Source organism: Toxotes jaculatrix, chromosome 20, assembly GCF_017976425.1.
Source record: "Toxotes jaculatrix isolate fToxJac2 chromosome 20, fToxJac2.pri, whole genome shotgun sequence".
Classification (NCBI taxonomy): domain Eukaryota; kingdom Metazoa; phylum Chordata; class Actinopteri; family Toxotidae; genus Toxotes; species Toxotes jaculatrix.
The window spans coordinates 6,177,345-6,204,824 of record NC_054413.1 but is presented as its reverse complement, the minus strand read 5'-3'; the positions used below and the strand labels follow the sequence as shown (position 1 = coordinate 6,204,824).

The window sequence follows — 27,480 nt, the reverse complement described above, 5'->3', positions numbered from 1 at the left end:
TCACCTTCCCTCAAATCTGTGTTTCAAAAAGTCAAACAGTGCTTTCTGCATCATGTCTGTCACCTGTGGACGGGACATTCACAAGGCAAAACAGTTAAAAGGCACACACATTTGCTAATAAATTCCCAGATGAACGACAGAGACAGTGCTGAGTGTGTTTGAAATATCGAAGCTGACGCACCTCGTAGCCCTTCAGTGACGGTCCAACCAGAACCACAGGCCGCATGGAAGGCACAACGTCGTACGGAGGAATGTGTTCCGTCTTTAGACAGGAGAAGAAGAAGAAGAAGAAGAAAAACAGTTGTCCTCATTTATGGAGACAAAGTAAACACTCACCATCACAAATCATTGAGGGGTTGGGACAACAATGAACTAGACAATTTAAAAGCACTGGAACATTTTGAACCATGAGATGGGACGTCTCAGCTGGCCCGACGAAACGCAAGCAAGCTTTGATTTATAATAGATTTGGCAGTTTGCTTCACGATTTTCAACATCATCAGGCTGTCAAAAATTCAAAGCAGGTTACAGCAAATGGCACCGTTTCATGACAGATTATTTCTCTCATTTCATGGTTCTGATGTCTCTGAGTAAAGAAGGAACCATATAACAGAAAAGGTTAGTCAGAGAGGGGAAAGAGGCCACAGAAGAGCGGCAGAAGTTACGACTGAAAAACTTAGGAAAATTAGGACACAGGTAGGAAAACTTGCTCACGAATGTTGGGACAAAGTGGGAGCTCAGTTTGTGTAATGCCTAAGGGTTAAATCAAATCAATCACTGGGGTACTTTTTGGCAAGATGTCTAAAATGTTTCACAAAAATAATTTTGAAACTGCAAAGAAAAACTCAGACAACTGCTAATGAGAAATGGCACTGGTGAAGATTTAAAGGAAAAATCTGACAGTTGGAAATATGCTTATTTGCGTTCTCAATCAGTGTGAAGCTACAGCCAGCAGATCATTAGCTTAGCTTAGCACAAAGACTGGAAACAGGAGGAAACAGCTAGTCAGAGCCAGACTAGCTGTTTCCTCCTGTTTCCAGCGAAGCTAAGCCAACTGCCTGATGGTGAATAAGCACAGTTCCCAAAATGTCAATAAATTCCTTTGAATGCCAAATGCACAGATGAGTCTTATGATAAAACTACAGTGCTTTTTTAAATGAAATTCATACCCCACTGGTTGTTCTTGCAGCGTGTAATATATATGTTTTCAGAATAAAAAGCCTTTTTTTAAAAAATTTAAGAAAGGGTCTACCTTTAAAACCATTTAATTGCTCTGAGGAAGTGTATTTCTCTCTACATTTGACATCAAGGCAGTGAACCTGACGCTGTTGTGTGTCCCAGGCATCTGGCAGAGCAGCATGTTTTTAAGGATGTGTGGATATGCCAGCACACTGGGGGAAAATGAAAGTACTTTTTTACTGAGGCACAACCAGTGCATGATCTAAGTTGAAGCTCTGTTAGAAAGCAGACAGCTGGGAAACAGAGAGTACTGACTCCTTCCTCTAACAACTTAGAAGGACTGTTGCATTCAGCACACAGTTATTGTTTTGCTGTCATTCTCTCAATTACCCCTCATTTGTCCTAATGTTTAAGCTGCTTTCTCAGTCTGTGCTATCTTTATGACGAGTGTTTTAGCAGACTACATGTTATAGTCTATCGCCCCCTCCTTTTCCTCTTCTCCCCGCTTCTAAACATTTTCTTTCTGTCTAACATTTGCTGTCGTCACTGGACTTCCCCTGGGACACTGTGGGAACTGATGCACACTACTGCTGACTAACACGAGGGTATTAACGGACAGAGCGGTTCTTGCAGAAATGTTTTTGGTAGCCTTAGTGCAACCTTGGATTTCTTGGTAAACGTAATCATGGGAAACAACACTTTGGTCATAATTCAATATTACTGTATGACAACTTACAGTGTGACGACACAATCATGTGTTAGCGTTTTACAAAATTCAATTCTCCTAGTCAAAACTAACTGATGAACTGATTTAATTAAGCAAAGTTTACTTCATTGAGATCAATTTGATTATTGTTTCAAAAGTGATGTGTTCGCCTAATTTATTTTGGTAATGGAAACATATATTGAATGTCATGATGTTGACTTGAACCTATAGCTGGCTTTGTCCAAAGGTATAGAAGAATGTTCCTATCAGCATCTTTCCTGACTCCAGTTTCATATTTAATGGAAAATCTGAGAGTGGTGTCGATCTTCTCACCGAATTGTCTGGAAGAAAGTGAATGAGCCTATTTTCCAAAATGTTACAATATTCCTTTAAAACATATAAGTAGGCTCAGATCTCATCTGTCTCATTAAAAAGATGTTCACACTGAGGTCTCACTCAATCAGGATAACAAGTTCACTTACAAACACATAAACAATCACAAACACAACACAGAGGGTTGCAGGAGCAGTGAGTACGGTGAGAGGTCAGTACAGAGGTGCCTCCCTGCTCAGGAATCACAGAGGCATCATACAGATCAGACCACAAAGGTCGTCCCCAGACCCTGCTGTGCCGGTGCACTGCAGACCACAACTTACCGATTTCTGCTTCTGCTTAGCTGTGGTGAGACGGAAGAGGAGAAAGAGATAGATTAAGAACAGGCATGCATGCTAATGGGTGCACGCCGAGGGACAATGACGGTGGTGTAGACAAACAGGACGGGCGCTGAGTGAGGCCGAGCAGCCACAGGCATTTTTGTCAGAGTCGAGCGGTCGGACAGAGAAGAAGAGAGGGCGGGGTAGTACAGTTTACCTTCTTAAAGAAGGGCATTCGTTTCTCTTTTGCTAGGGGTGACATGACAGTGTTTGGACTGGCTTTAGGGGAGCGCAGGTTGACGGGAAGCTCATTGTCCTCAGGGTCTAAGCCTGTGGCGTCTATGTCAATGGCTACGCACACAGACAGACAAGAGCACCATCACACAGAGGTGAACACAGGAGGTCAAGGGTAAGGGGTACATTTCACATCAACAGTAGCACAAAATGTAGCTACTACACAGAGAGACTCAATGAAACATTTAAAAGTACAGGTACGACCATTAAAACAGGTAACAACTTTACTGCAGGTACAAATAAAAAATATGAAAATCTAAGCATCAAATCTTACCTTCACCTCGAATTCAGTGGTTAAAAGTTGGTTTCAAAGACCAAGGCGTTTATTTAGTATGAAGCTGTAGTTTTAATTTTTACCTGTCGAGATACTTACCAGACGAAGGAGGAGTAGATTTCCGTGAGTTAGGAACCACTTCACCTAAACTAGAGGATGAGTTTGCTCCCAATTTACTGAAATGAGAAGGATTATTTCTTATGTGAGATCAACAAAGCCAACTCTTGAGAAGTCTAAATGTTTATTTAGACAATCTCACAGCCAAAGCAAAAGACTTTTTTTTTACCTGGAATGGAACTTGCCCTGTTTGGCTCTCTGTTCCTGGAGGATACGAGTGTTTTCAAGCTTCACTGGACTGGGGATGAAACCGATTTCACAGCCTTCCTTCACCAGACGTCCTATCCACCAGTCATTGTTGAATTTCTACACAGAATAATTAAAGTTATATATAGTCACCGTCAGCATGCTCCCTCTTTTCCTAATCATCATCCATATTTCTATCAGCATCATTAAGTTTAATATCACCTCACAAAGGAAAGTAGCCACTCACCTCTTTGACATGGAGGAAGTCCTTAGCCTCAAAGGAGATGGCCATGCCAGGCACAGGGACATCATCATCGTGACTTGGGCTGTAGTTGACATTTGTGCGAACAGCAAATGCAACTGGTTTGGTCTGCCAGGAAAAACAGAAGAGGGAGATAAATGAAAATGTCAGATTGTGCAAGAGATAAAAATGTTTGTCAAATAGCAACTGTAGCTTAGTTGGAACAAATCCAGGCCCATAACCTCAGAATACCCACAGGAGAGCGGAGATTTGGTCCCTGAAATGTTTAAATTTTGATTTCTTTGCACACTATTATTGAGCTGTGATTCTTGTCTTGGTGCAAGGTGTAAAAATAACCCTGGGTGAGGGATACAAGCAGGCTCTGACTCATCCAGACTTAGTTTAGCTATCTCCCCATGAATGATGGCTGCTGCACAGTCTCAACACTGACACTTTACAATTCAGAATGATGCAACATGTTAGTGCCTGTAACAATCGCTGCTTCGACACCATAGTAAAACAGGACTCTTGTGCTTGAGTAGCACAAACACCACTTGTGTAAATGGTTCATAAATCAATTCCACAATCTTTACAATGGCTGAATCAATACTGGCCTTCCTATCTGATCACTGCTGACCTTCCTCTTTGGGATGAACAGTCAGTCCATTGAGATAATGCATATAGCTAATGAAATGTTTCCAGTACCTCCGCAGGCTGTAATATAACCACCTAACACTGCTGACTGTCCACATACTGCATAAAATAGCACATTTCTGCCTTTCCAGACACAGACGTTTTTGCACAAAGCAAGATCAAATCTCCTCTGCCCATAGTGACGCATTGCATTTCTACAGAAAGGGATTTTAATAAAATTTAATGAGGTCACATCATGAAAAAATGTAATGGGAAAACCATATGCTCGCACACAAACACTCTAAACTAGATTGCTGAACTTGTGTTGCAAGACTAGAATACCCACATAAGACACACATCCCTTTAAGAATTACATAAAATGCTTTTGGACATAATCTTGGAGCCAGTCTGGCGGCGATGGCAGCAACAGTTGGCAACATGGTCATGCCCTCAACCAGATTACATTTGCTCTGCCTTTGACTGCGTGACAAGCATGTCAGAAGTCAACTGAAAGCCAAAACGAATACACAGGGATGTAGCTTAGAGTAATCTCCCAGCGTACACTTGCATGCTAAATATTTACCTGCAGACAAAAGAGAGCATGATGAGGGAAAGGGTGTGTGATATTCAGCTGGAAGCCAAACTGAACCCACTAGATCAGAGCTTTGGTGCAGGATCTTACACAGACTCTCAAAAATGCTTTCAAAGTTGACTCAAATTGGTCATGTTGTAGTTGGCTTCATCATAGTAGTAATCTGATTTTCCCCAAGACACTTAAAAATAAAATGTACCAACTAATTTCCCGTACAGTTTCAGTTCAGAGTAAAAAGGGTGCACATGAAGTATAAGGATTTTTTCAATTAATGAAACCCAAGCTCTCCTTTAACTCTGTTTTCTCCACAGTTGGCTCTTTTGCTGCTAAACGCTCAACTGTGTTCACTTGCTAGATGCTAACTTTGTCTGTCTGCTGTTTGGTGCTGGGCAGGTGATGTACGGTCGGTTTAGCATAGTTTGTTTTCCAAAAGCAGCTGCATGCTTCTGCTGAAAATGGAGGTTGATGAGAATGTAATTTGTGGGCTGGGCAATCAAAACAATGAGCTTCAAGAAGTTAAAAGCTCCATAAAGCTGTAGGGGAACTGCAGAGTTGAGTCCTTTCACACCAAATATAATCATTTGATGCACCGTGAGTTCAGAAAATACTGATTATTGGAGCTTTAAAGTGGCTATAATCAATATTTCTTTTATAAACAATGGATCACAGGACTACTTGCATGTGAAAATGGTCACTCATTCTGATGAACCCAGTGAGGATAATCACCCAACTTTTGCTTTTTCCCTCAGCTCTATAGAGCTTTATGGACTTTTAGCGCATTGTTTTGGTTTTCTGTCCATCGGGTGGCCAAAAACACAAATCCACATGAATGCTGGGTGTATTAATAAGCAACTGTTTGTTAACCAGTTAGCCATTCGGCAGAATTGATTGGATTTGCCTGGATCTGAATGCCACTTGAGATCTTTGAAGCAGGCAGCAAAGCTCAGTGAAGCTCACTATTATGGGAATAATTCATCAGTGGGCTCCAGGAGGGGCTTTACAGATCACGAGTGCTCTCCTTCACCATGGCTTTCACTGTCCACTAATGCCTCACTGAAACATAACATGTGTGAAGTGACTATGATGAACTATGAGGGATTATGGAAATAATACATTAGTGAAATCCTCCTGGAATAATTTTCCTCGTGTGGACAGCTATGTAAATATTCCATGATGTGTAAGAAGTGATGATCGTAAGCTGTATGCTTGTGTGAGTGTGTGATTGTGACATCTCCATTGAGGAGATCATCCAATCCAGTATGTGCAGTGCCGGGACCCGTAGAGGACAAAGCGTCCTTGGCGTCTGAATGCATTGAGTCACATGGCTGCATGAAGGTATGAGGTCCATTAGTACACGTATCTATGTATGTGTGCTCACTCTGTATTCTCATGGACCGCTGACTCTTTCCTCCCTCCCAGCTGCTCTGCTCGCCTTTATCCATCACGGCTGGCTGTCACATGAGCCTTTCTATAGGCTTAATGACTTTTTTTTAGACCTGTAGGCAATCACGCATACATACATGTCCTAACATGGCACCTTATATCACAGGTGACTGCAGGATGTGTACATAATGGCACCTTTACCCTGCTGTACAGTATCTCTACATCTCCTGACCAAGCCCATACTGTTCGGCTGCTTGTTACGTAACACAGGCCTTCATTATGGATGCCATATTGACTGCAGTGAGTGAGGGGAAAAAAGACGCAGGCGGGGGGTTAGAGATCGGGTAAGATGCGTGAGAAGAGAAAGAATGGCAGGGAGGAAAAAAGAGATAGATAGAAGGGTAGAGGACAGTGGAGAGAAAGCAAAAAAGGAAGCAAAGAGTAGGAAATGAAAGGAGGAGACACATTCAAGGAGATAAGAGGCCGACTTATGGATAAGACAGAGATAACCAGCTCTAGAGAAGCCCTATCTGTAACTGGGAACCCTGGAAGGCAGCTCTATGGACCACAGCCAATTAACACCACACAGCGCTCGTCACAATATCACATCACACTATGCATATTTCATTAGATAATACCTCCCAGTCCTCTCTGTACTTACACTGACTGAGCGAACACCTGCCCTTGCTGTTGCTGATTTGCCATGTAACATGACACAGCCTCTCCATTAGCAGCATACGCAAAGATCGCAGACGATAAATCAAGATTCCCACATTGTTTCACCTTGAGTGTTGTGGATCGATTTGAAATAAATTCTCTTCAGGTCTATGCTTTAGCCTAAGGCTGTATTGAGATCCTGTAAAATTTATTATTATATGGTATGAGGGGAATAATAACCTTCATTAATTTAGTGTGGGAAGATATTTCTATAAATATCCGAGGTTACTTTAGTATATTGCAGACATGCACGGTAAGTAATGATGAATGAAGGCTGTTAATGTCTATGACTAAGCCATTGCAGCTACTGATTGTTTCTCTTTTGCCAGGAATTCATAGCTGGAGTGCGTTTATGTTGTGTTTTCCATCATACATCATGTAATAGGTTGAAGAAGAGTCATTAAAGGCCAAAATATCCAGACTTGTAGTTGATAATATGGGTCAAGCTCCAAAAGGAGAGATCCAACACTGCTCGTGATTCAACTCTAAAGCATCTTTTGGTTAATCATTCCCTGCCCTCAGCTTTCCAACTACAGCTGCCCCATTTGAAATGCAGGGTTTCAGTTAAAAATTAGTGATCTCTAAACCCAAGCCGAGATCACCCCTCCTGACATGATTTGGGTTGTTTTCTCAGACTTGACACCGCTCCCTAAATAAACAACTGTTTTTACAGGTTGAGTAGTAATGCCAGTGACCGGCTTAACTAATTTTGATGTGTAAAATTGGTGGAGTTTCTATTTAAGGTCAATCAGAGACAACAGATGGTGTTTAGTATGTGTGCTTATGTAAATACATGTGAAAAAATATATTGCGGCATTGAGAAATTTTGGACTTAATATTACAGCCATCAACCGCATTGTCATTACTTACAAATATCAGTGGTATGTTAGGGAAGTCGTTGTGAATTACTGCCCATAAAGACACGCAGTCAGAGAGTCTGCACTTCCTCTGACCCCAGCCTGCTCTCTCTCTCTCTGGTGGCCAGACCACTGAGAGGCTATTTTTTTTTACAAGTCATCTGTCATGTAAAATGCCAGCGGGGGTTATCTATGCTAGGTTATCTATAAAGCCAACTTATCTTTTTAATTAGTGAGCCAGAGAGGGTGACTCTGGAAAATAACAACATAGATCTGCAGGAATGATCTGTCTTTGCCAGCTATGAGCTACCCCGAGACACAGTGCAGGAGGAAAATGTCTTCTGAAATGGATGGGCTGCCAAAAGCTTTGAGCTTACAGCTAATGGGCAAACTAGCTGTTACAGGCACTAAACACCCATTGAAAGACAATAACCCATTTTTTTCAGACACTTGCTTGAATTAATATGCAAAAATAGAACACTGTGAGCTACCCAACGAGCTGTAAAGCAGCAACAGGACAGAATGTGCACTGAAGAAAGGAGAATTATTTCGCAGACCAGAGCCATAAATCTTAACAGTGCCAGTGATTTCAGTGAATCTTTGGAAACCAGCTGTGATTGCAGTTCCTGTCGCACAGAGGCAAGCCCGCTCTGCCGTGTGTGTGTTTGTTTATGTGCTGCTAATTGTGGCCGAGAGCAGAGCAGAGCAGGCGAGGCTTGGCTCTGATAAACAGTGACGCTGAGCCCTCCGAGGCCCCTAACCTCTCACATCAGTGGCCCCTAACAGCCCTTTTTTCATCTGAGAAACCAGCTGAAAACATTTCTAATGTCCCGCTTCTATTAAAGTCACCTAGTCAGTCTTGCAGCATTGTCGACTAATCCTTCCCCAGGTTCAGTAAAATGTCAAATTATTTACAACAATCATTTCAAAGCCTTTCATACAAAAGTATGATACCTTTCCTTCAAGTCAAGATACACAAAGTTCACAGAGAAATCTTCACCACCCATATTGAAAACACAGTAGCTAAGCTGCTTGTCATTGTTATAGCAGAAAAAAACATGTAGGCCCAAGAAAAGAGACCAAAAAGGAAGCAGACTCAGCTTTTCATCCTCCAATAACAAACAGGCCAGTGTAAAGTTTATGTTACTGTTTGAGTGATGCCTGCCATCATTCATTCAAGCATAATAAACCAGTTTTTGTCTGTACAAACACAGGATTGTACTCCTATACTTTTGGGGACCCACACTGACATTATGCGTGTTCTTAAGATCTTACGAACATGTTGAATGTATTTCCTTCCTCATAAAAAAACCTGCAAAAAGATGATGATTGCTGATCCTGCTCATCAGAGTTTGAACACCCACCTGGCCCCCCATTTAAAATGTCCCTGACAGACCCTTGTTGGAGCCCAGAGAAGCCATGTTTCAAAAAGCAAGAACTGGACAGAGTGAGCTCTGAGCACTGTTGGACGTAGGATACCAACCTTGGCCTTGTCGAGCTGTGCCTGAGCTTGTCGCTCTGCCTCTCTGCGCACTGCCTCCTTATCCTCCTCCAAGGACACATCGGAGTCTGATGGACGGCTGGTGTAGGAGTCGGCCGAACCCTGCAGAGACACAAACAGCAACATTTCAGCAACACATCCACTAAAACTTAACTATATGTTGATTTGGATTCACACTTTTAAATTGACAGGTGTTATCAGCCGAGAAAGCAGCGGGCTTCCCAGAATCTTGAAGACACCGGAGACAACTGATTTGCTTTTAACTGCCCTCACTCTCCAAAGAAATATTCAACTTTTGAGGTTGTGCAACTTACAAATGTCTAAGCACGCCCACACAGACTGAAGTGTTAAACAGTGATCATCAAAGGGATTTCAGTTAATTTCCTGAAATAATGAGCACAAAGTTTGCGCTCAGTTAAATGAGCAGACATGTAATTCTGCTAACAGTCTCTGCTCTCAGTCACATCACAGCAACAACTTGAGTAAATCACAAGAGCTGACTGGATCTGTAACAAATAATGGACACTTCCTCTTTTTCTGAGAAAGCATGCCAAAGGACACAAACTGTCTTTCATAGAATCACATCACCGGCAGCTCTTTTTTCTATCCTTAGCTCTCTCCCAACTGCTCGCCTGCAGATTTGTTGTGATATTTCTGTGACAAACTCTGGGGGAAATGTTGAAGAACACCAGGTCCCAGTATGTCTATGTCTGATATGTGGTTGCGACAGATCTACTCCTAAACAACCAGACTCACACATACCAGTACACACAAGATTACTGCGTTACACACACACACACACACACTCCTGTGTGCAGTGCATTGGTGCACACCACCACATACACACTTAGATGACATATTTTGTGAAAGCAGAATCATAAATAATTTCTGAAGTAGGTAATGCTTGCACGCCATTCCTACGTAGATCATTGTGTGTATGTTGACGTGAACCACTCTACCGTACAAAGGCAGAGAACCGGAACTACAGCTTAGCTCTGCTAAGCCAGGCCAGTTAGCTTACCTTTAGCATGACTAGTTTTGTGGCATAAAACGTAATGCTGCATTTCATTTTGGCTATGTAGGGTAGCGCTGATATAACCCACAGATGACAGAAACAAAAAGTGAATTGTGATGAAAAAATCAGAGAACAGCTTTAATTCAATCCAACTGAATTTGCAGAACAATTTCCCATTAACACAACTTAGTTTCAGGTAGGCAGAAACCTAAGTATAAAAACAGGTATTTCTGATTAAGTGAAGGTAGTGTGAGCCTTATCCTTACCTGCACACTACTATGCCACCCACACAAGGTCTTTCATTCATCTCACTGCACCATTACACTGTTGTCTGAGTTAAAAATAGCCTCCCTCACTCTGTGCCTGATTAGAATTACCCAGCCATCACATACATACAAAGGAGGATCATACCTCTCCCTCCTCTCCATTACCTGACTTGTATAGAGACGACACGTGTTGTTACTGTTTATAACACAAGGTTATTCATATTTATGTCGTCCATCTGACATGAAACCCTGCTGCTTGTCAATCGCCTCTGTCTCTCATCCTCTCTGCTTTGTACCTGATATGAACTCATTGGATAGAAAGCTCATTAACTATCCATGAGCTGCTTTTGTTGTCATCACAGTCATGATTATAACATTCCCCAGTGGCTTTCAAAACATCAACAACCATATAAACTATGTCATGTCTTTGGGATTCTTCAAAAGCCGCTGATGCTTAATATGCAGCATGAGGATATAAATGTCCTAAATTGGCAATTTACTGCACACTAGCTTCAGTTTAATGAGCTATATCTGGCCTTGAAAAGCGCAGGTGAACATACCTGGACTGCTATGATTATTCCATCAGGTCATGGCTAATGATGGGGCGTGATCAAGAACACCGTCCCAGTGGGTCAGAGGGAGGTGATATGGAGCCCTGCCCAGAATCTGACAGCCATAACTGATAACAACACCCAGCTTCTCATCATCACCAAGCCATACACAAACGTGGTACACTGACCCCAATGCTGTGGACTAACAGATGCACTAGAGACACACGGACTTACTGCACAAGACACAGGCGCATGCACACAAAAACACCAACTTCCACGATGTAAACACACTCAAAATCTGCTTACACAGGCATCGGAGCTCTTGACGCGACCTCCCTTGGCTCGTTTCAGCAAGCGGATCCAGGTGGCCTTCATCAGCCACACTGGTCATTCAGTGTCCTGAGCCACTGTCCCCCCCTGCTACTGCTACAACTAAACCTAACTGCACTGCTGTGGGCACCTTTGCAGCAGCTCTGCAGTTACCGTTACTGCTCTGGCTACAGGTACATTCAACACTGTGGCTACATTGACAGCTGGTTCCTGTTACACCTTGGCTGTAAAAGCTACCTTTATTTCTTGATAAACAAATAGCTTTGGAGTCAGAGCTCCCTGTTTTGCTGCAGCTCCAGCTAGCTCTGCTGCTGTCTGTAGAGCCACAGCTCCTGCTCCCCCTGCTGCTGCTGCCGTTGCCAAAGATGGGGAATCCACAGGAGCTCTCTGCCCCGCGCATAATCTCAGCAGCTCTCTCCCCGTCTGCCCCAGTCTCCTTGATAGCCGGAGTGCTCAGACTGCTGCTGCAGGTGCTGAGGCTGACGGCTGACTCCTAGTATGAGTCAGGTGGCAGGCTTCTCATCCTCCCGTTCAAGCTTTGGCTCCAGCCTCGGTCTCCTCCTCCGCTGTAGCCTCCCTGCGCTGCTCCACAAGCGGTAACAGCAGTTTATCTACATGAGTCCTGGTGTGGCTGCCTGTGACCAAATCTCCTTCCGATGCTAATTAAGCTGCTGCTGCCGCCTCTCAGGTGCTGCAAGCTCCCTCTTTCTCACTCTGTGTCTCAGCCTGTCAGTGTTTGCTCTGCACATCTCACAAGCTCCCCTGTGCTACTTCAGTGATTCTGCCTCTCTATCTCACCCACCCCTCCTTCTCCTCCTCAGTCACTCCCCTCATTTTTTTTTTCCTCAGTTACCCCTCACAGTCAATCCATCTGCTCGTTGCGTCTCAGTGATAAGTCCTGGGCAGTGCATGTGCTTATGGGTACTGATACTATGCATTAATGGGCATACTGTTTTGTTCTTGTTACATCCAAACACCCTACATTCACCTTGACATGTGCTGTTTACGATGAAAAATGGCTGTCAAATCTTCTAGGAGGTGAAGAGCACTGTAGAAAATCCTTAAATCAAAAGCTGCACACATGCTTTTATCATGCATCATATTAGGGCTGCAACTATTCATTCATTACTCCCATTATGAATTCATGCAGTGGTTCTCAAGCTTTTCCTTTCATGCCTTCCTTTGGAAGCCAAAAATAATTCATCCCATCTTACAGCTGCATTTTAATTTTTTTTTCCATCAACCAGTAACCATGCAAAGCTGCAACTGATTTAAAGTATTTTCTAGACCATGGACTGGATGCTTTATTTCATTTGGTTACTGGGGTGTTCTGCATTTCTGCCTGATAAATGGCTTAAATGATTAGTTCAGCTTTCTGTCACTTAAGTAATCAAGTAAATTACTACTTACTACTCTACAATACAGCTGATTCAGTTGATTTTTTTTGATCAACAGAAACTCAATTGGGAACTATGCTGACAAATGTTTGAGTCACTTTTCCTGATGCGCTGGTACCAACCTGTTAGATCTGGCTAGTTTTTGCTTTTCTCTGTTTTGCATCACTGTGTTTTGGATCACTGAATTAACTAAATAATAGCTAGCTGCAGCCCTTTTTGGAGTAAGGAGAAAAAAAAAGTTAAATATATTGTACTGTATCTTTTTTTAAAATCATCTCCTCTTTGTGCTGGTCTCAGTGGTACGGTTTCTGAGGTGAAAGCGGCTCTAAATCCTCACCTGTCAGATCAGCTGTAATTCATTACATGTGAGTGGAGCATCGCAAAAACCACACAGGACAAATGAGAATAATTACAGTGTTAATTAAAAATTTCCCGTCCTCATAAAGGACCAGCCAAAGTTAAACTCTGCTGAAAGATTATTTAAAATAGCCTCTCTTTTTTTTTTTTTTTGCACTGCTGACGCATCATGCTCCTCTGTCTGACCGGTCATGAGGTTGTGTGAGGTCAGAGGAGTCAGGGATCAGCCTGTGGGACCAATGGTTGAAATGGGCTTGCTGGTTTATGACCAGCAGTCACTCCCTGAGGAGCACTAACTGTAGATCAAAGGATGACATGCTAATCAGTGGTGCTTATCATAACCAATCAATGACACGCTTCCATCTGCTCAGGGTCTTTTCAATAAGACACGTGCACTTAAAAATGACACATCTTACATGAAAGGACAGAATAATGTGAGTTTTGCTCATTAAGAGCAATTAGTCTAACGAGGAGGGCGATTACCTGAAGTAGATGTTTTAAACAGAGATGGATGGGAACGATGGACAAAAGAAAATTGATCTTGTCCATTGTAACATCAAACCTCTGTAATCACCGGAGCTACAACAGTAATTTCAAAAATAAAACAATACCAACAATACAATGTTTTTTTTTTTGGGAACTCGTGCAAGGGTCACATATGGTTCAACAAGGTGGTTTGACACTAGCCTCCAAAGCTCTCAGGGCAGGGCACAGATGCTCTGAACGAGGATCCATGGAGCCCGCAGAGGAAGGCAGTGGAGCTGTGAAGGCTGCACTCGGACGGCAACGCTGACAAACACTCACAGCGACAGAAAGTACCTTCGGGTGCCTGACATGACCGACCTCTAGACCTGCTGCCACACTGATACTGACAGCACTGTGTCACCCACACACACACGCCCCTAATAATAATCTAACAACAGAATGATACTGCATTGATCCATGAGGAGCAGTACCCCCTGTTTTTTTTGCTCCACCCAGCAGAATAAGCTGTTACAGCTCTATTTAACTCTAATGTCTTAGTCAAAGACACTAGAAGTTGCCATTAGACCTAAATTGTGTCTTGCAGAATAGTCTAATATTAATCCTGCTTTCTGAGAAACAGACTTGTGTTAGAAGTGGCCGTCTTCAGGAATTTGTCAGACAGAAAGAGATGGACAGGAGGATTGAAATAGCAATGGTCCAGCGGTCTCTATACTGTTCTTATTGATTCATTTAGACAGAGGTCCTTGCTGTTAGACCACCAACGACCTCAACATGCAGCAGTGGCACAGCGATCATTACATTAGAACATTATAAGTCACTGTGGCTATTACCACAGTGAAACAGGAGGCTGTGAGTCAGTCTAAGCTGCCTTCTGCATCTGACAGAATCACTTATAGTGATTGAAGCAGTTACACCTGGGAATCTCTTCATGATCTGAAAGCTTCCTTTTTCATTTTCAGCCACTATGAGAGTTATTTTCTATATGCATCCTCTACGAAAATGGAGAAATGTGGTGATGCAGAAAATAAAGGCTGTGCATGTGAGCCATAAAGTGCCCTCATAGTCAAGGACCCCTTGCTTTGACTCGTCCTTAGTTCAGACCTCAGTTCTTACACATCTGTAGGCTTTCTGCACTCTTCCTGCTTCTTTCCCTGTGACTTAACGTGAGCCACACTGCAACACAAATGTTCTCTCACTCCCTTTTCTCCCATTCGCACTTCCTTTCACCTTGTTCCATGGCTTCTCATCCCATCCTAACCCCTTACTCTGCTTCTTTCATCTCCCACCTCTCAAGGGATTCTCAGCGGCTTGGGCTTTCAAGCCTGTATGGCTTTACTCAAGAGGGGGAGGATGGTTCTGTGCATTTTCTACACAGTAACACCCAGCACTTGGCAATCTACGCATGCTGCATTACAAAATAATAAAGATAAAGACATAAAACCTCACCTGTTCGTGTCAGTGGCATAATAATAAAAAAACCCCTCTAGATCTAGACATGTCATGTCATGATCTGCCGCTTATCTGGGTCCAGGCCCAGGTCACGGGGGCGACTGCCACCCAGTCCACAATGCACCGAAGTCCTACAGCACCTCCCACGGATGGTGGGCCCATGAGTTGGGCTCAAACCCACCACCCCGAGAGATTGAGTCTCGTGCTATATCAACTGAGCTAACCAGGTGGCTTAGATCTAAGTCTAGTAAATCTAGTCTAGTAGATCTAGTAAAATTTTGATGTTTTCTTCTGTCTCAAAATTAATGCAGGTGATTAATGTCTGCACATACATGTTTACAGTGTAAGCAGCAACTGCTTCGACAGTAATGCATATCAACTTTCAATGGTGCAATTCGTTACAGCACAAACAGATATAGAAGAACATCGTTCACAAATCACTGGAAATGAAAACTATAGTGACAAAATACATGAAAATCAGCCTTTTTTTCATTTTACTCCATTGAAACATTTCTTTTGACAGAACTGAAGCTACTAATGTCCAATGAACAAGGCTCTCTATATCCCAGAAACACTGACATTTTTATACAGACAAAAACGTAGGTAAAAAAAGTAAGCAAACAAACAACAGTGTCCCAGTGCATTTTTAGTACCACTCACATGTCAAACGATGGCATTTTAAGAGAAGCCTAATGTGTCCTGAATATAACAATATATGGCAAGCTCAGCTAAGACAAGTATCAACTATGCCATATGTAAAAACAGCAAAGAACAAGCACAAACAGCCTCGGGTCTGAGAGTTAATATGTTATGAATGATTCAGTAGTACAGTGTGCAGTTCGTAAACTTTATCCACCAGAAACCCCGACCTGAACTTTCAGGACACAGTGAATGTTCATCTTAAAATTCAGACTGCTAACAAAATTAAAAAAAAAAAAAAACAGGCCATATTCAGACGAGTGTAAGCAGTGAATTTAATGAGGCGGTGTGGTCAGAAGGCACAAGTATACTTCACATTCTGCATCATGATTGAAGAATGAAGATTACCGCTCGTGCCAAGTCATGTTCAGTTCTGGCTGACGGGCTGTGGCTGACTGCATCGGGGCTGACAATGGGCTGAGCGAGTGTGCTAGCAGTTTCAAGCTTGGCATGACTCATTCTTGGCTAGAACCAAAGCCTCTTTTCCCAGCCATCTGTCCATCACTGCCACTTCACTCAGTGCAATTAAATCATCGGTCTACAAACAGCATCCCCTTCATCATGCGGAGACAATGGCAGCAGACATGACAAGAGTGAGAGATGTGTGACTGCTACAAGGGATGGCTACAAATATTTAACACAGAAAGAAGGACTGAATACCAAGTGAGCAAGAGAGTATAAGAGAAACAGTTAGTACATCTGTGAAAGAGAAAAAGAAATGCGGAGAGAGATTAAAAAAAAAAGTGGGGTGGAGTAATGATTCCTCTGCCGTGGCAAAAGAGGGATTGACTGCACGGACGTCAAGGTGACACTGACAGGCCTATGAAAAAAGTGTTTACCCAGCATTCCATGTGCCAGTGCATTAGATAAATGCATCATCCCATCGAGGCAATAGACTCACTGGGTCAATCGCATGATCCCAGAGCGCACGGTGGCTAGCTAGAAACTTAGAAAGAAGCAACACTGCAAAACACGTTTCTTATTGCTAACATACTGTGCATGAACCCAGATCAAATTCACAATACGCAAATAAAACAAAATTAAATGGTAAACTCTTTCAAATCTTTCTCAGTCTTTTTTTTAGTGATCGATTACAAAAAATAAATATAAATAAACAAAGGTGAACCTTATTGGGGCGCTAGAAAAATAATATTAGAAGATCACCGAAATCAGTGGGCTTCATCCTCTGGGTACCATGAACATAAACAGACTTTAAGGTTATCCATCCAATGGTAGTTGAGATATTTTAGTTTGGACAAAAGAGGTGGACCGACTAACTGGCATTGCTTGAGTCTAAAAATTTATTGACCTCACATATTTTACAATTTTGCAATTTGTTACAAAATTATTGGTGATTTTACTTTAGTCTTAAAGTAATGATACTGTTAAACCAGCCCTTAAAAAGCCATACTGATTAAACTTTACCAGACCGTATGGTTTCCTGTGCTCTTCTGACTATGTGACTTTCAAAGGAACATGTATTGTTTGGATATTTGCTTCAGTTCTGTTACACTGCTGCTGCCCTTTAGAGTTTTTCAAATCCCTGCAATGTTATGGCAGGACAAATGCAGGGTGGCGGGACCCCTACAACTACAAATTATGCGCTAATCTTTTTCTTCCAGTAAATATTACCTGCAGCCAGCAGGAGCAGTCCCTGGAGGGGCACTGCTCTCATTAACTGTGAATCCCCTCACAGTGAGATCTAGTTTCTCTAGCTACTCCTTCCCTCTCAGGTCCCTTTGTGGAAACAGAGCACCATAATAGGATGATGGCTGATCAACGGGATACAGTAAGAAAGGCCCCGGGCTGCTCTGTGCTGCTATTTTGTGCTTGCGTCATCAATATTCTGGCAGTTTCCTGGTGTATGAAGCGGGCTGTGGATGATTGATGAGAACTGGCTGAGAGAGCAGAACGAGCTGCTAACCATCTTCAGTGGAGCAAAACACACCATCCTACAAACGGGACTGGGCTCGAGTAAAATGATTTCAGCCTCATTTATTTTATTTCATACACTGATAAATTATGTGCTTTGGACCAATTTCTGGCAAAATTTGTGATTTATAAGAAACTGAGCTTATTGCCAAAGAGGCATGGGGATTTCCCAGATTTCAGTGATAAATAAAACAAAAAAAAACCCTGTCTCTAAATACATCCAGTTACTTTTAAGTATATTTTAAATATATCTGGAGGAGTAAAGCCCACAAAAGGTCAATTTAAGTTTGCTTTTTTTGGGTACGTTAAGGTATACATTTTTTCTCTGGACAGATTTTCTTCATCATATCCAAAAATGTGTCAGGATGATTTAAGTTACATAATAAAAATAAAATAATACAATGTGGAAAATATAGTTATATTACTTTTGTAACTGCCTGAGAGGCAACCATCTACATATACTTGCTGTCCTGTGGGAACCATGTATGTCCAAAACATCAACTTTTCATGATTTAAGAAAGTTAGTTATCTTTTTAAATGGTTTGTTAAGCTTAAGGCAACACCTTTCTCAACCCATTATAATACATCTTGAAAAAAAAAAAAGTCACTAGCTTTTGTTAGATTCATGCCTGAACTTCTAATATTTACATCTAACACAGATTTGTTGAAATTGTTAAACTGATGCAAGACTTAGTTCTATTAATGATGATCATGTGTCATTTTTATTGTAGATATGCGACTGTACAATGTTTAGATGTTTAACATAGTGTTATCCTTTGTACTTGTGACCCAGTTGAAATGTCTGACCTGTGTTTTTGTCCTCCAAACACCCCTTCATAATCAGTCATGTTAACTCAACTATTCACAGCTCTCAGTGACAGATACTTAAGACTACACAGACTGAAAAGATACAGCAAGTGTTGCTTGACAAGCTGAGCTGACCAAAGTGGATGCAACTAAAGCGTGCAGCAGGTTCAGTCACATGAACCGCTTGAGCAACAGCTCATGAACAGACCCTTTACACCATCAAACAAGTGCTTCTGTGTTAGAGAGTAAATGGTTTTCCAGGACCCAAACCGAGACCAACCAGCTCCAGACTGAGAGAGTTTCTCATATACCCTGATCTAGAAATCAGCTACAAAGATGCACAACAGCATCTACTGAACATCACACAATAGCACTGAATAATATATGCTTAAATTGCTTTAACTGATCTGGTCTTAGTCAATCATGCAGTTTGTCATTTCAGACTAGTCTCAGGTTCCCCTTAAGTAGCTTAAAAGTTGCACCTTATTCCACACTGTCTGATGCTGTTTTGTTCCAATTCTTCATTGAAGTTGCATGATGTTCACACTGAAATGAAATATTCTAACCCAAAACCCAGCATGATTTTATTGGCTGCACCATCACATCAAATGGAAATATTTTTGGTGCCTTGTTTATGATTTCATGCACATTTTGTTAACATATGTGTGGTATTTTTTTTTTAAACCTTGGCATCTCCACAAGCATTTTAAATGACGCTCTGTGAGTGTGTATGGACTACTATCAAACTTACTTTTAGAGGCTGATTAGTCAATAATACAAGGGTGTGGCTGATAACCACTGATAACTGTCACGGTTAAATGTTTGCATTAAAGGTTTTCACTACTATATCATTCTCATACAGACAAAAACAAGCACAAAAGCAGATCCGGAAAAATATGAAATACCTAATACCTAAAAACAACTAAAATTTGCAAAAGTTATAGAAAAAGGAAGTAAAAACTCTGAGAATTTGGGGAAAAATAGAGATCCTCTGTTTGGATCATGTGGCTAAGACAAAACTTCAGCCTTTGCTTTAGGGCTAAGCCAAGTTTTGTGCTCTCAACCAGTCTCTGTGCATAAAAACCAAACTCATCCTGGCTGTTAACCTTCTTTCCTTCTCTCTGCTTGTTAACCTAATGTCTCAGCTCCCCACCACTGCACGACCACTACTAGACACTCAAACGAGCGTCTTCGTCTCAAAACAGCACACTGCAAGAGAGTTACGGTGTGCATTGTGGGAAAGACTCTCACTTACTAACTTTCCGGAAAAGTGACAAGAGAGGAAAATAGGAAGTGTATGTTTACGCCCCTTTAAATCCTGCACTAATAACCTCCATTCTCCTGCAGTCCGAGTCCTTCCTCTTTGTTCAGAGGATATAGAAGAGAAGAGTGAGAAGTACTGCTGAGTTGGGCTCAGAAACGTTTTAAAGGCATATAGTTTGAGCTGCTGAAAGTATGTTTATACAAACTTACCAGATCTGACTCCTCACTGCCGGAGTGATACATTTCTGCCCTACCAACTCTGTGCTGTTCAGCCCGGCTGGGAGAAAGTCTCCTCAGCTGCTGCCCATCTCCTCTCGGAGCACAGGAACTCCTGCCAGCCTGAGTGGTTCCCTCCTACAAATCCCCTTGTCCCGGCTCACGAGGGGAACAGCTTTGTCCAAGAAGAGAAAGTTGGAGCCGGAGGAGAGAAGTTAGTTCCTCTCAGCCCTTCTTTGGCCTACTTCAGCCCCTGAGAGGCAGAGAAAAGACGAGCGTCTTTCCCACGCTGGGAGAACACTCCTTCAGAGCACCGCGACCGTCCTCCAGCCCCAAAAACAAGCTCCCCTGCCCCTCTCCCCTCCCACACACACACACATATGTACACTCTCTCGGTTTCTCTCTCTCTCTCTCTCTCTCACACACACACACAGACACACACACACAGACAAACACACACATCTAGTTAGGAAGTAAGATCTCTGGCCAACAGGGCTGGCCTGAAAATTCCAGAAAGCACCAAAAGCAGCTGCAGAAGCTTTTTATGTCTGTGTGCGAGTGTGTGATCTGGGGAGTTTACATGTGTTCCACTTTGCCTTAAAGAGGTTACACTCCGTGGAGAGGAAGGCTAAAGATTTGAACTCACTGTATAGTCTCAACACATGTTGCGGAGACCGAAAAGTCAGGAAGTAATTATCTTCACTACATCAACGAAATGCCATATTTGCTTTCATCATCAACGGGACGAAAGCCATTGAAACTTTCCGTTTGGTCATTTGATGGCAGATAATCATGTTTGTATTTAACTTTACATTAAAAAGAAAAGACAAAAGTAAGTTTCTCAACAGAAGAGAGGCAGCTAACACACAACAAACTCTTACATCTATATAAGATTAAAGTCATATAAAAGTTTGTTAAGTAATCAAGTGACAGTCTTCTATTGAGCTCTAGCGTAATGCAGCTGGTGGTTACTGTAAAACAGCACATTCACTTCAAAGAAACTCACTGCACATCCATCTCTTTATGATCTGACATCAGAGACACTGAAGCTGTGATGTGTGCTTTGTAATCGCGCTGCGATTGCGTCAGAGCTCATTTAGTCTGGGATGTTAAATATTCTATTCAAGCCATAAAATATGAGTCAAAACATGAGTTCGGAAAACTGCCACAGCTAAACATGAGTCATGAGTTCACAAAATGTAACCATAACTAAATATCGAAATTTTCCTGTAATAAAACATGAGCAACTGGAAAAACATGCCAACTGAGCAGCACATATGAGAACTGAGTAAACAGTTGTGTGCTGTTTTTTTTTTTATCCAGCCTGTAAGAGCATACAACTATCAAACTACAAGCTCAGTACAAGCTTTATTTGACATCCCAGTAAAGCCCAGATTTGTATTTTCAGTGTGGAGAAAATGTCAAACCTAAATCCTAGATTATATTGTGTTTGGTCAGGGTTAACCCCTTTTTGAGGATTATCAGCTAGGGCATGTGCTTGGCACGTGACAAACTGGGGGATAGTTATCCTAATCTCACCAGGACAATGGTTACAAGTCCTGGTGCAAACAAAAGATAACAAAATCAATCTGAAAATTCTGCTGTTAAACAACATATCTTATATCTTATATTTATATTGTGTCTTCTTTATTATTTTCACTACATAACAACATAAGAAAATCCTTAAAACTTTCTCGCAAAGAGTTAGATGGGAAGATCGATATCACTCTCATGTCTGTACACTGAATATGAAACTACCGTGAGCAACTGGTTAGCTTAGCTTAGCATAAAGACTGGAAACAGGGAAACAACTAGCCTGGTTCTGATCACAAGTAGTAAAATCCACCTACCACCACCCCTTAACACATTGTACCTGTTAAGATAAGTGCCTGAAAGTTAATTATTTCTTTATTATATTATAACATAGTGTTATACTTTGTACTTATATTATATCTAATAATCTGCAGATTATTTTTTTGATTAATCAGTTTATCATGTGATCTAGAAAAAAAAAAAGCCATTAAAATTCCTAAAACCCAAGCTGACATAGTCACATGTCTTGCTTTGTCCAAATATCAGTAACAAAACAGAGATATTCAATTTAGTATAATAGCAGACAAAACAAACAAAAAATAAATAAACATTCTTATTGGAAAACCTGAAACAGGTCATTTTTTTGGTGTTTTTCCTTTTCAACTCCAAAATATGTCTCAGCTTGTCGTCTAATCCAAGCCCTGCCGTGGCAACATGAGGTCAAGGTAAATGAAGGTGAAAAACAGACTCTAATTAAACTCAGCCCTGGAGGCAAAAACTTCCACATGCTGAGCGTGATGACAGTTGATCAGGAAGTGTGAGCTGGTGTCTCCGAATTCTCACTAAAAATTACTTCTGCATGTGAGGTCTGCACCATACTGCCATAAAATCAATTAAGGTAATGAAAGAAAGAGATTATGATAACGATCAAGAAACCTTTTGTGAAAGCAAAGTGAACTGTGATTTTGAGTCGCCGCTTAATTAATATAGTGCATAAAAATCACTGCATGTTTATTGATCCTGTGTAGCTCCAGTTATCCCTGCCAGGATTTTTCTGCTGAGGCCATCCATAGTAAAGTTTATGTGTTTAATGTGTGTAATGGTTTTAGCTAAAAGCTTATACAAGCATATACTGTATACAATATGTTAAATCAACAAAAGCAAATAAAGCTCTAGCCCAGATTAGCTGCTTTATTTTGAGTAATTACTATAATGTAATGAGTCCTTCACTACAGACAGCAATTATCAGCTCTCTCAGAATGGGCTCTCAGAATGGGATTTGACAGATCAATGTCTCCTGGATGTGCCAGCGCTGGGAAATGAGTGTCGGCATTGCCTTTGGCTTATTGATCAGTATACATGCACACAATGACGTCAGCAGGCATTCACACTAACAGGCACACAAAGGCCAACGAGGATAGCTTACAAAACCAGCATACAGTAATTGGACCACAAGGGGGAATCAATAAAACATCCCAATGTGTTTCACTTTGAAAAAAACATGACATTGCCAACAGTTGTTTTCTCTTGTTACGTAGGTGCTGAAGAGTCACCTTGTATGGTGCAAAGAGCGTGATGGTAGACTGAATTCTGATTCTGCTGCACTTTTTCTTATACAAAAGCCCTGTGATAAATCCCACCTTTATTTACTTTTTGTCTAACAGTCCAAAGCCCAGAGATATTCAGTTTAACACAGGGAAAAAGAGCAAATATTTACATTTTGGGATTTTTGCTTTAAACAATGACAAACTATCACTAGATTATCAAATTCGTTGCTGACAAATCTTCTTTTGATAGACTAATTGATTAATCAACTAATTGCTGCAGCTTTGCTTAATGCAATTTCAAAGAGGCGAGAGTGTAAAGTCAGATCAATCACCCTGGAGCTGATGGAGATTCAGTTTGATGTTTGATCCAGAGTCCTCCAGCTGAAGGAGAGACTCTCTAATCACAAATTCATCCACGGCCTTCTGGGGAAAGACTCACAAACCGAGTCATTTACATTCAAGGAACAGTGTTTACTGTCAAGGTAAAAACATGTTTCAGGGATAACACCTGTGCAATTTCAGTTACAGGACACTCTCTCGATCCATCGGGCCGCTCTAAGTCCATATCAGGAGTGGACACAGGTGTCCAACAATTTCATGCTGGTGTGACTACACAGTGGCCACCGCTCACATTAAAGTAAACAGCCCAAAACAAAACCACTCTCCTCTGCCAAACACACTTCCCAGTGATAAAGTACTCTGGACCACGAGTTAATCTGCATTACATCAATACACAGCATCATAACACTGAAGACATCATAACAGAGGACAAAACAACAGATACTGATGATAATTGATTGATTCTGACCCGAAGCATCTCGCCAATGACAGGAACAATATCCAACATCATCAACAGTGTTTTGTTTTCTGTCAAATGTGCTATTATAACGGGCCATGTTTCATACAAATACTGTTATAGACATTTTGTAAACTTATAAAGATCACTAATAGGCTAAAATACACCACAATTAGATCACTGAGGATCTGTCAGAAAGGCTCTTCCAAAGGGGGTTTTGCCTTGCCAAGAATGCTATTACACAAATGAAACTCTCCAAGAGGACTTAAAGTGCTGGTGGATAAATCTTTCAGTTTCCCTGCAAGAAAAAGAAGTCCGCCATTAAATATGGGCTTATTTTGTTTCCCTGCTTCTACAACAGCTTAAAAAAGGCAGCATAATGTTCTGTTTAGCAAGGATTGAATTGTATACAGATGATCTTGTTGACAACCCTTTACAATCTCCTTGAAAAACAGAGATCATCTGTTCTCACACTGTAAATTACCCTGGATGGGAGTTGAATGCCTGAATCGTGGAGCTCTGAGCACTGGGCAGTACTGAAAGTTTGCATTGAATTCTCAAGCCTGGCTCTGTCAAAAGGTAACAGAATCTGCCAACCACCTCTTACATTATTACAAAAAAAAAAAAAAAAAAGACTGAATATAAAGTCTAATGCATAATATCCAGATCTGACTGGAGAATCCACACTGGGCCCGATGTGACTGTGATTCACATCTAATGAAACCCCCCAGGGCCGGCAGCCAGCATCTGACTGAGGTTACCTAGCTACAACACATGCCAGGCCACTTGAGCCCCGGGACCATCTCTAATTACAGACAACGAGAGAAAGGGAGAGAGGGAAAAGGAGGGAGAGACAGAGGAAGAAAGAAAGAGGGCTCAAGAAAAATAAATGGAGATAAGAGGGTGAGAGAGGAAGATAGAAGCCCCAGCTGCTCTGTTTCCTGCTGCCTCTCTGAGCGACTCGAGAGTTTGACTGCTGTTTACCCCACTCCACTAAAGGGCATCCCGCTAGCATGTGTACCAAACCTGAGGACAGCACGCAACCTGCACACACATCATACAAATGAGGCTAAAACTTGTCTGCACAACTGATCGCAGAGGAGTAAAATCTAAAGTCTAAAGCCTCAGCCTATTAATGTGGTATCAGAACAGTGAATTTCCGGTTGAAATTAAAAGTCGAGCAATGCTTACCCTTCCCAAGATGTGTTTAGTCTGTGGAGACAAAGGAAGCTTGTCAAGCATGCCCAAGGGAATGAAGATCATGAGCTCAGAGTTGCTGGACAGCGAGTGTATGCAAAGACTTGATTTCTTCTGAAGTGCTGACATGTACACTGTGCATCGTTTGGCGGCTGCAGTGCAGTGTGTGGTGCTAACTGAGTCACTTCACGCTCGCTGAACACATCAACACATCGGCTGCTCCACATGGAGTCATAGGAAAAACCCTTCAGCCGGCAAATTGGGGCTGTTGTGACCAATAGTCGTGCATAGGCCAGACAAACGCAGGCAGAGGGCGATACACTCACACTGTGTGTGCAAACACACTTTCACAAGTGCAGAATACAGTAACTCCCCCAGCCCTCTGGTGATACAAGGATATGATGGATGACAGGTATTTCAAGAGACACAGACATACATCATGACACACAAAGCTAAGCAAAGCCACTTGTGTGTGCTACTCTGATACTGTTGATTGCGTCTAACTTTAAACACAGTCAAATTGTTTGAGCAGTTTCTGTGAGAGACAGTAATCCGCTGTGTCGTCACATGTTCCTCCATATACTGTACATCTCTACAGGAGAGAGGGAATGATCCACGCTGCACACAGTTACACCCACAGGGGCAATTGCTTGTGTCCACTTGATCCCCTGACTCACTTTGTAATGATTGCTTCTCTTAGTAAGTAGATTTAAATCTGCTTCAGCCTTTCAACCAATCCAGGATTTAGAGTAGAAGAAATGACTGACATAAAACATGATCAGAAGCCGTCAAAAGCTGTTCTTTATACCTTGGAAGACATTGTTCTACTAAAGCAATATGGAGGAGGAGAATGTCATCAAATGCACGTGGTCACAAACCAAAAGAAGCAGTTTTTGTTTTTTGTTACTAAGGAATCTTCCAGTGTCTTGTTTTATCAGACCAACAAAACAAAACATGAAAATAATCACTTTACAATGATTTAAATCAAAGAAAAGCAGAAAATCCTCACAACATAATGTTTATGATTTGATTTTTGAAAAATTATTTAAAATGACTAATCGATTATCAAAATAGTTACCAATTAATTTTCTGTTGACTGTCGTATTAATTAATCAACAGCAGCTCTAATGTAAAATGTTTAAAAACTGTAATTTAAGAGGAAGAAAATGCACTCAATTCACATTCAGGCTTCAGGACACAATACATTTTGCTGAATGTAAACATAACTTTGTTTATAAGACTTCATGGGGCACCTTCAATACTTTTAACACCTCTTGAAATTAAACAACAAAAACAACACTCACTTTTGTTGAACTAGTAACACCAAGACATCATTAAATAACTTTTTAAAATGTAAGTGATCAGAATTCCGAAACACTGGCCTACACGAATATGACTAAGATTAAATCACTCTGTTCCTGATGATCTAAAAACGGTTTTCAAAGTGAGGATTTAGCTGCATGAACAGACTCTTTCAGACCTGTTAGAGTTATCTACACATGGAAAGAGAAAGATGACCCTGCAGATTGTCTTTCACCCACAGAAAAGCCTTGTGAGCACCAATGCCTTTCCACAAGAGTAAAATGCAAATACAGACACATAAAAATCCATTAAAAACTAAGCTCTACTTATTCAGATGGTATAGGCCTATGTGAGCAGGGATATGCAGCAGGTTGTGACACTCTTGATGTCATCACAACCAAAACTGCACACAGCGACACAACCACGGAAAAAGCAGCCTGAGCTGTAACAGGAAGGTAAAAGCTTTCAGAAAACAATCCATTGCTACAACTAATAGTACAAGCTCTGGATAGAGAAGTACACAGAAACAAGAGCAGGTTGTGTGTTGTTTTTGTGTGTGTGTGTGTTTTTTCTTTACCTTTGGCTTCTTAGACATGCTCGTTCTCCCTCAAAGCCCGGGACACCTGTGTCGCCTCTCCGTTCCACAGCGACTGTAATGAATTATGCAAATCCCCTGGTTTTTGTTCAGAGTACCATGACCCAGGGGTGCATGCAGCTGACGCCTGGCATAAAAAAAACCAACCTCTCTGCCTCAGTTAAAAAGGGATAACACTGACTGCTGCTCTGCCTGGCAAGCTGCTCTTAAATATAACTGGTGTCACTGCCGAGGTTATATCTAGAGGAGAGGAAACGAGATGTGGTCATCCTCAAGAACTGTTCCAACAGCAAGTGTCATGCCTCATGTGGAGTGAAGCCAGCTGAAGAGTCTCTCTCGGGCAGAAAACACACACTGACATGGGCACGAGCAAACACACACACAGTTCAAGTGTTTAAGCTGTGCGGTA

The 27,480-nt window shown here is 41.6% G+C and overlaps 1 protein-coding gene across 5 annotated transcripts in view; it reads right to left on the bottom strand.

The window, feature by feature from the left end:
- Positions 1–27,480, bottom strand: part of cacnb2a (calcium channel, voltage-dependent, beta 2a) — a 56,314-nt gene that overhangs the window by 9,138 nt on the left and 19,696 nt on the right. For 2 of the 5 annotated variants that reach the window (XM_041065372.1, XM_041065376.1), the window contains exons 3-9: positions 9,316–9,435; positions 3,657–3,779; positions 3,393–3,529; positions 3,206–3,282; positions 2,756–2,889; positions 182–262; positions 5–63 (exon numbers count right to left, since the gene is read on the bottom strand). In XM_041065372.1, coding sequence (XP_040921306.1) covers positions 5–63; positions 182–262; positions 2,756–2,889; positions 3,206–3,282; positions 3,393–3,529; positions 3,657–3,779; positions 9,316–9,435 — 731 coding nt within the window. Of the gene's footprint in view, positions 1–4; positions 64–181; positions 263–2,541; positions 2,562–2,755; positions 2,890–3,205; positions 3,283–3,392; positions 3,530–3,656; positions 3,780–9,315; positions 9,436–20,095; positions 20,365–27,053; positions 27,116–27,480 lie in introns of those variants that run through there. The other 3 variants (XM_041065375.1, XM_041065374.1, XM_041065373.1) reach the window with 3 other exon arrangements.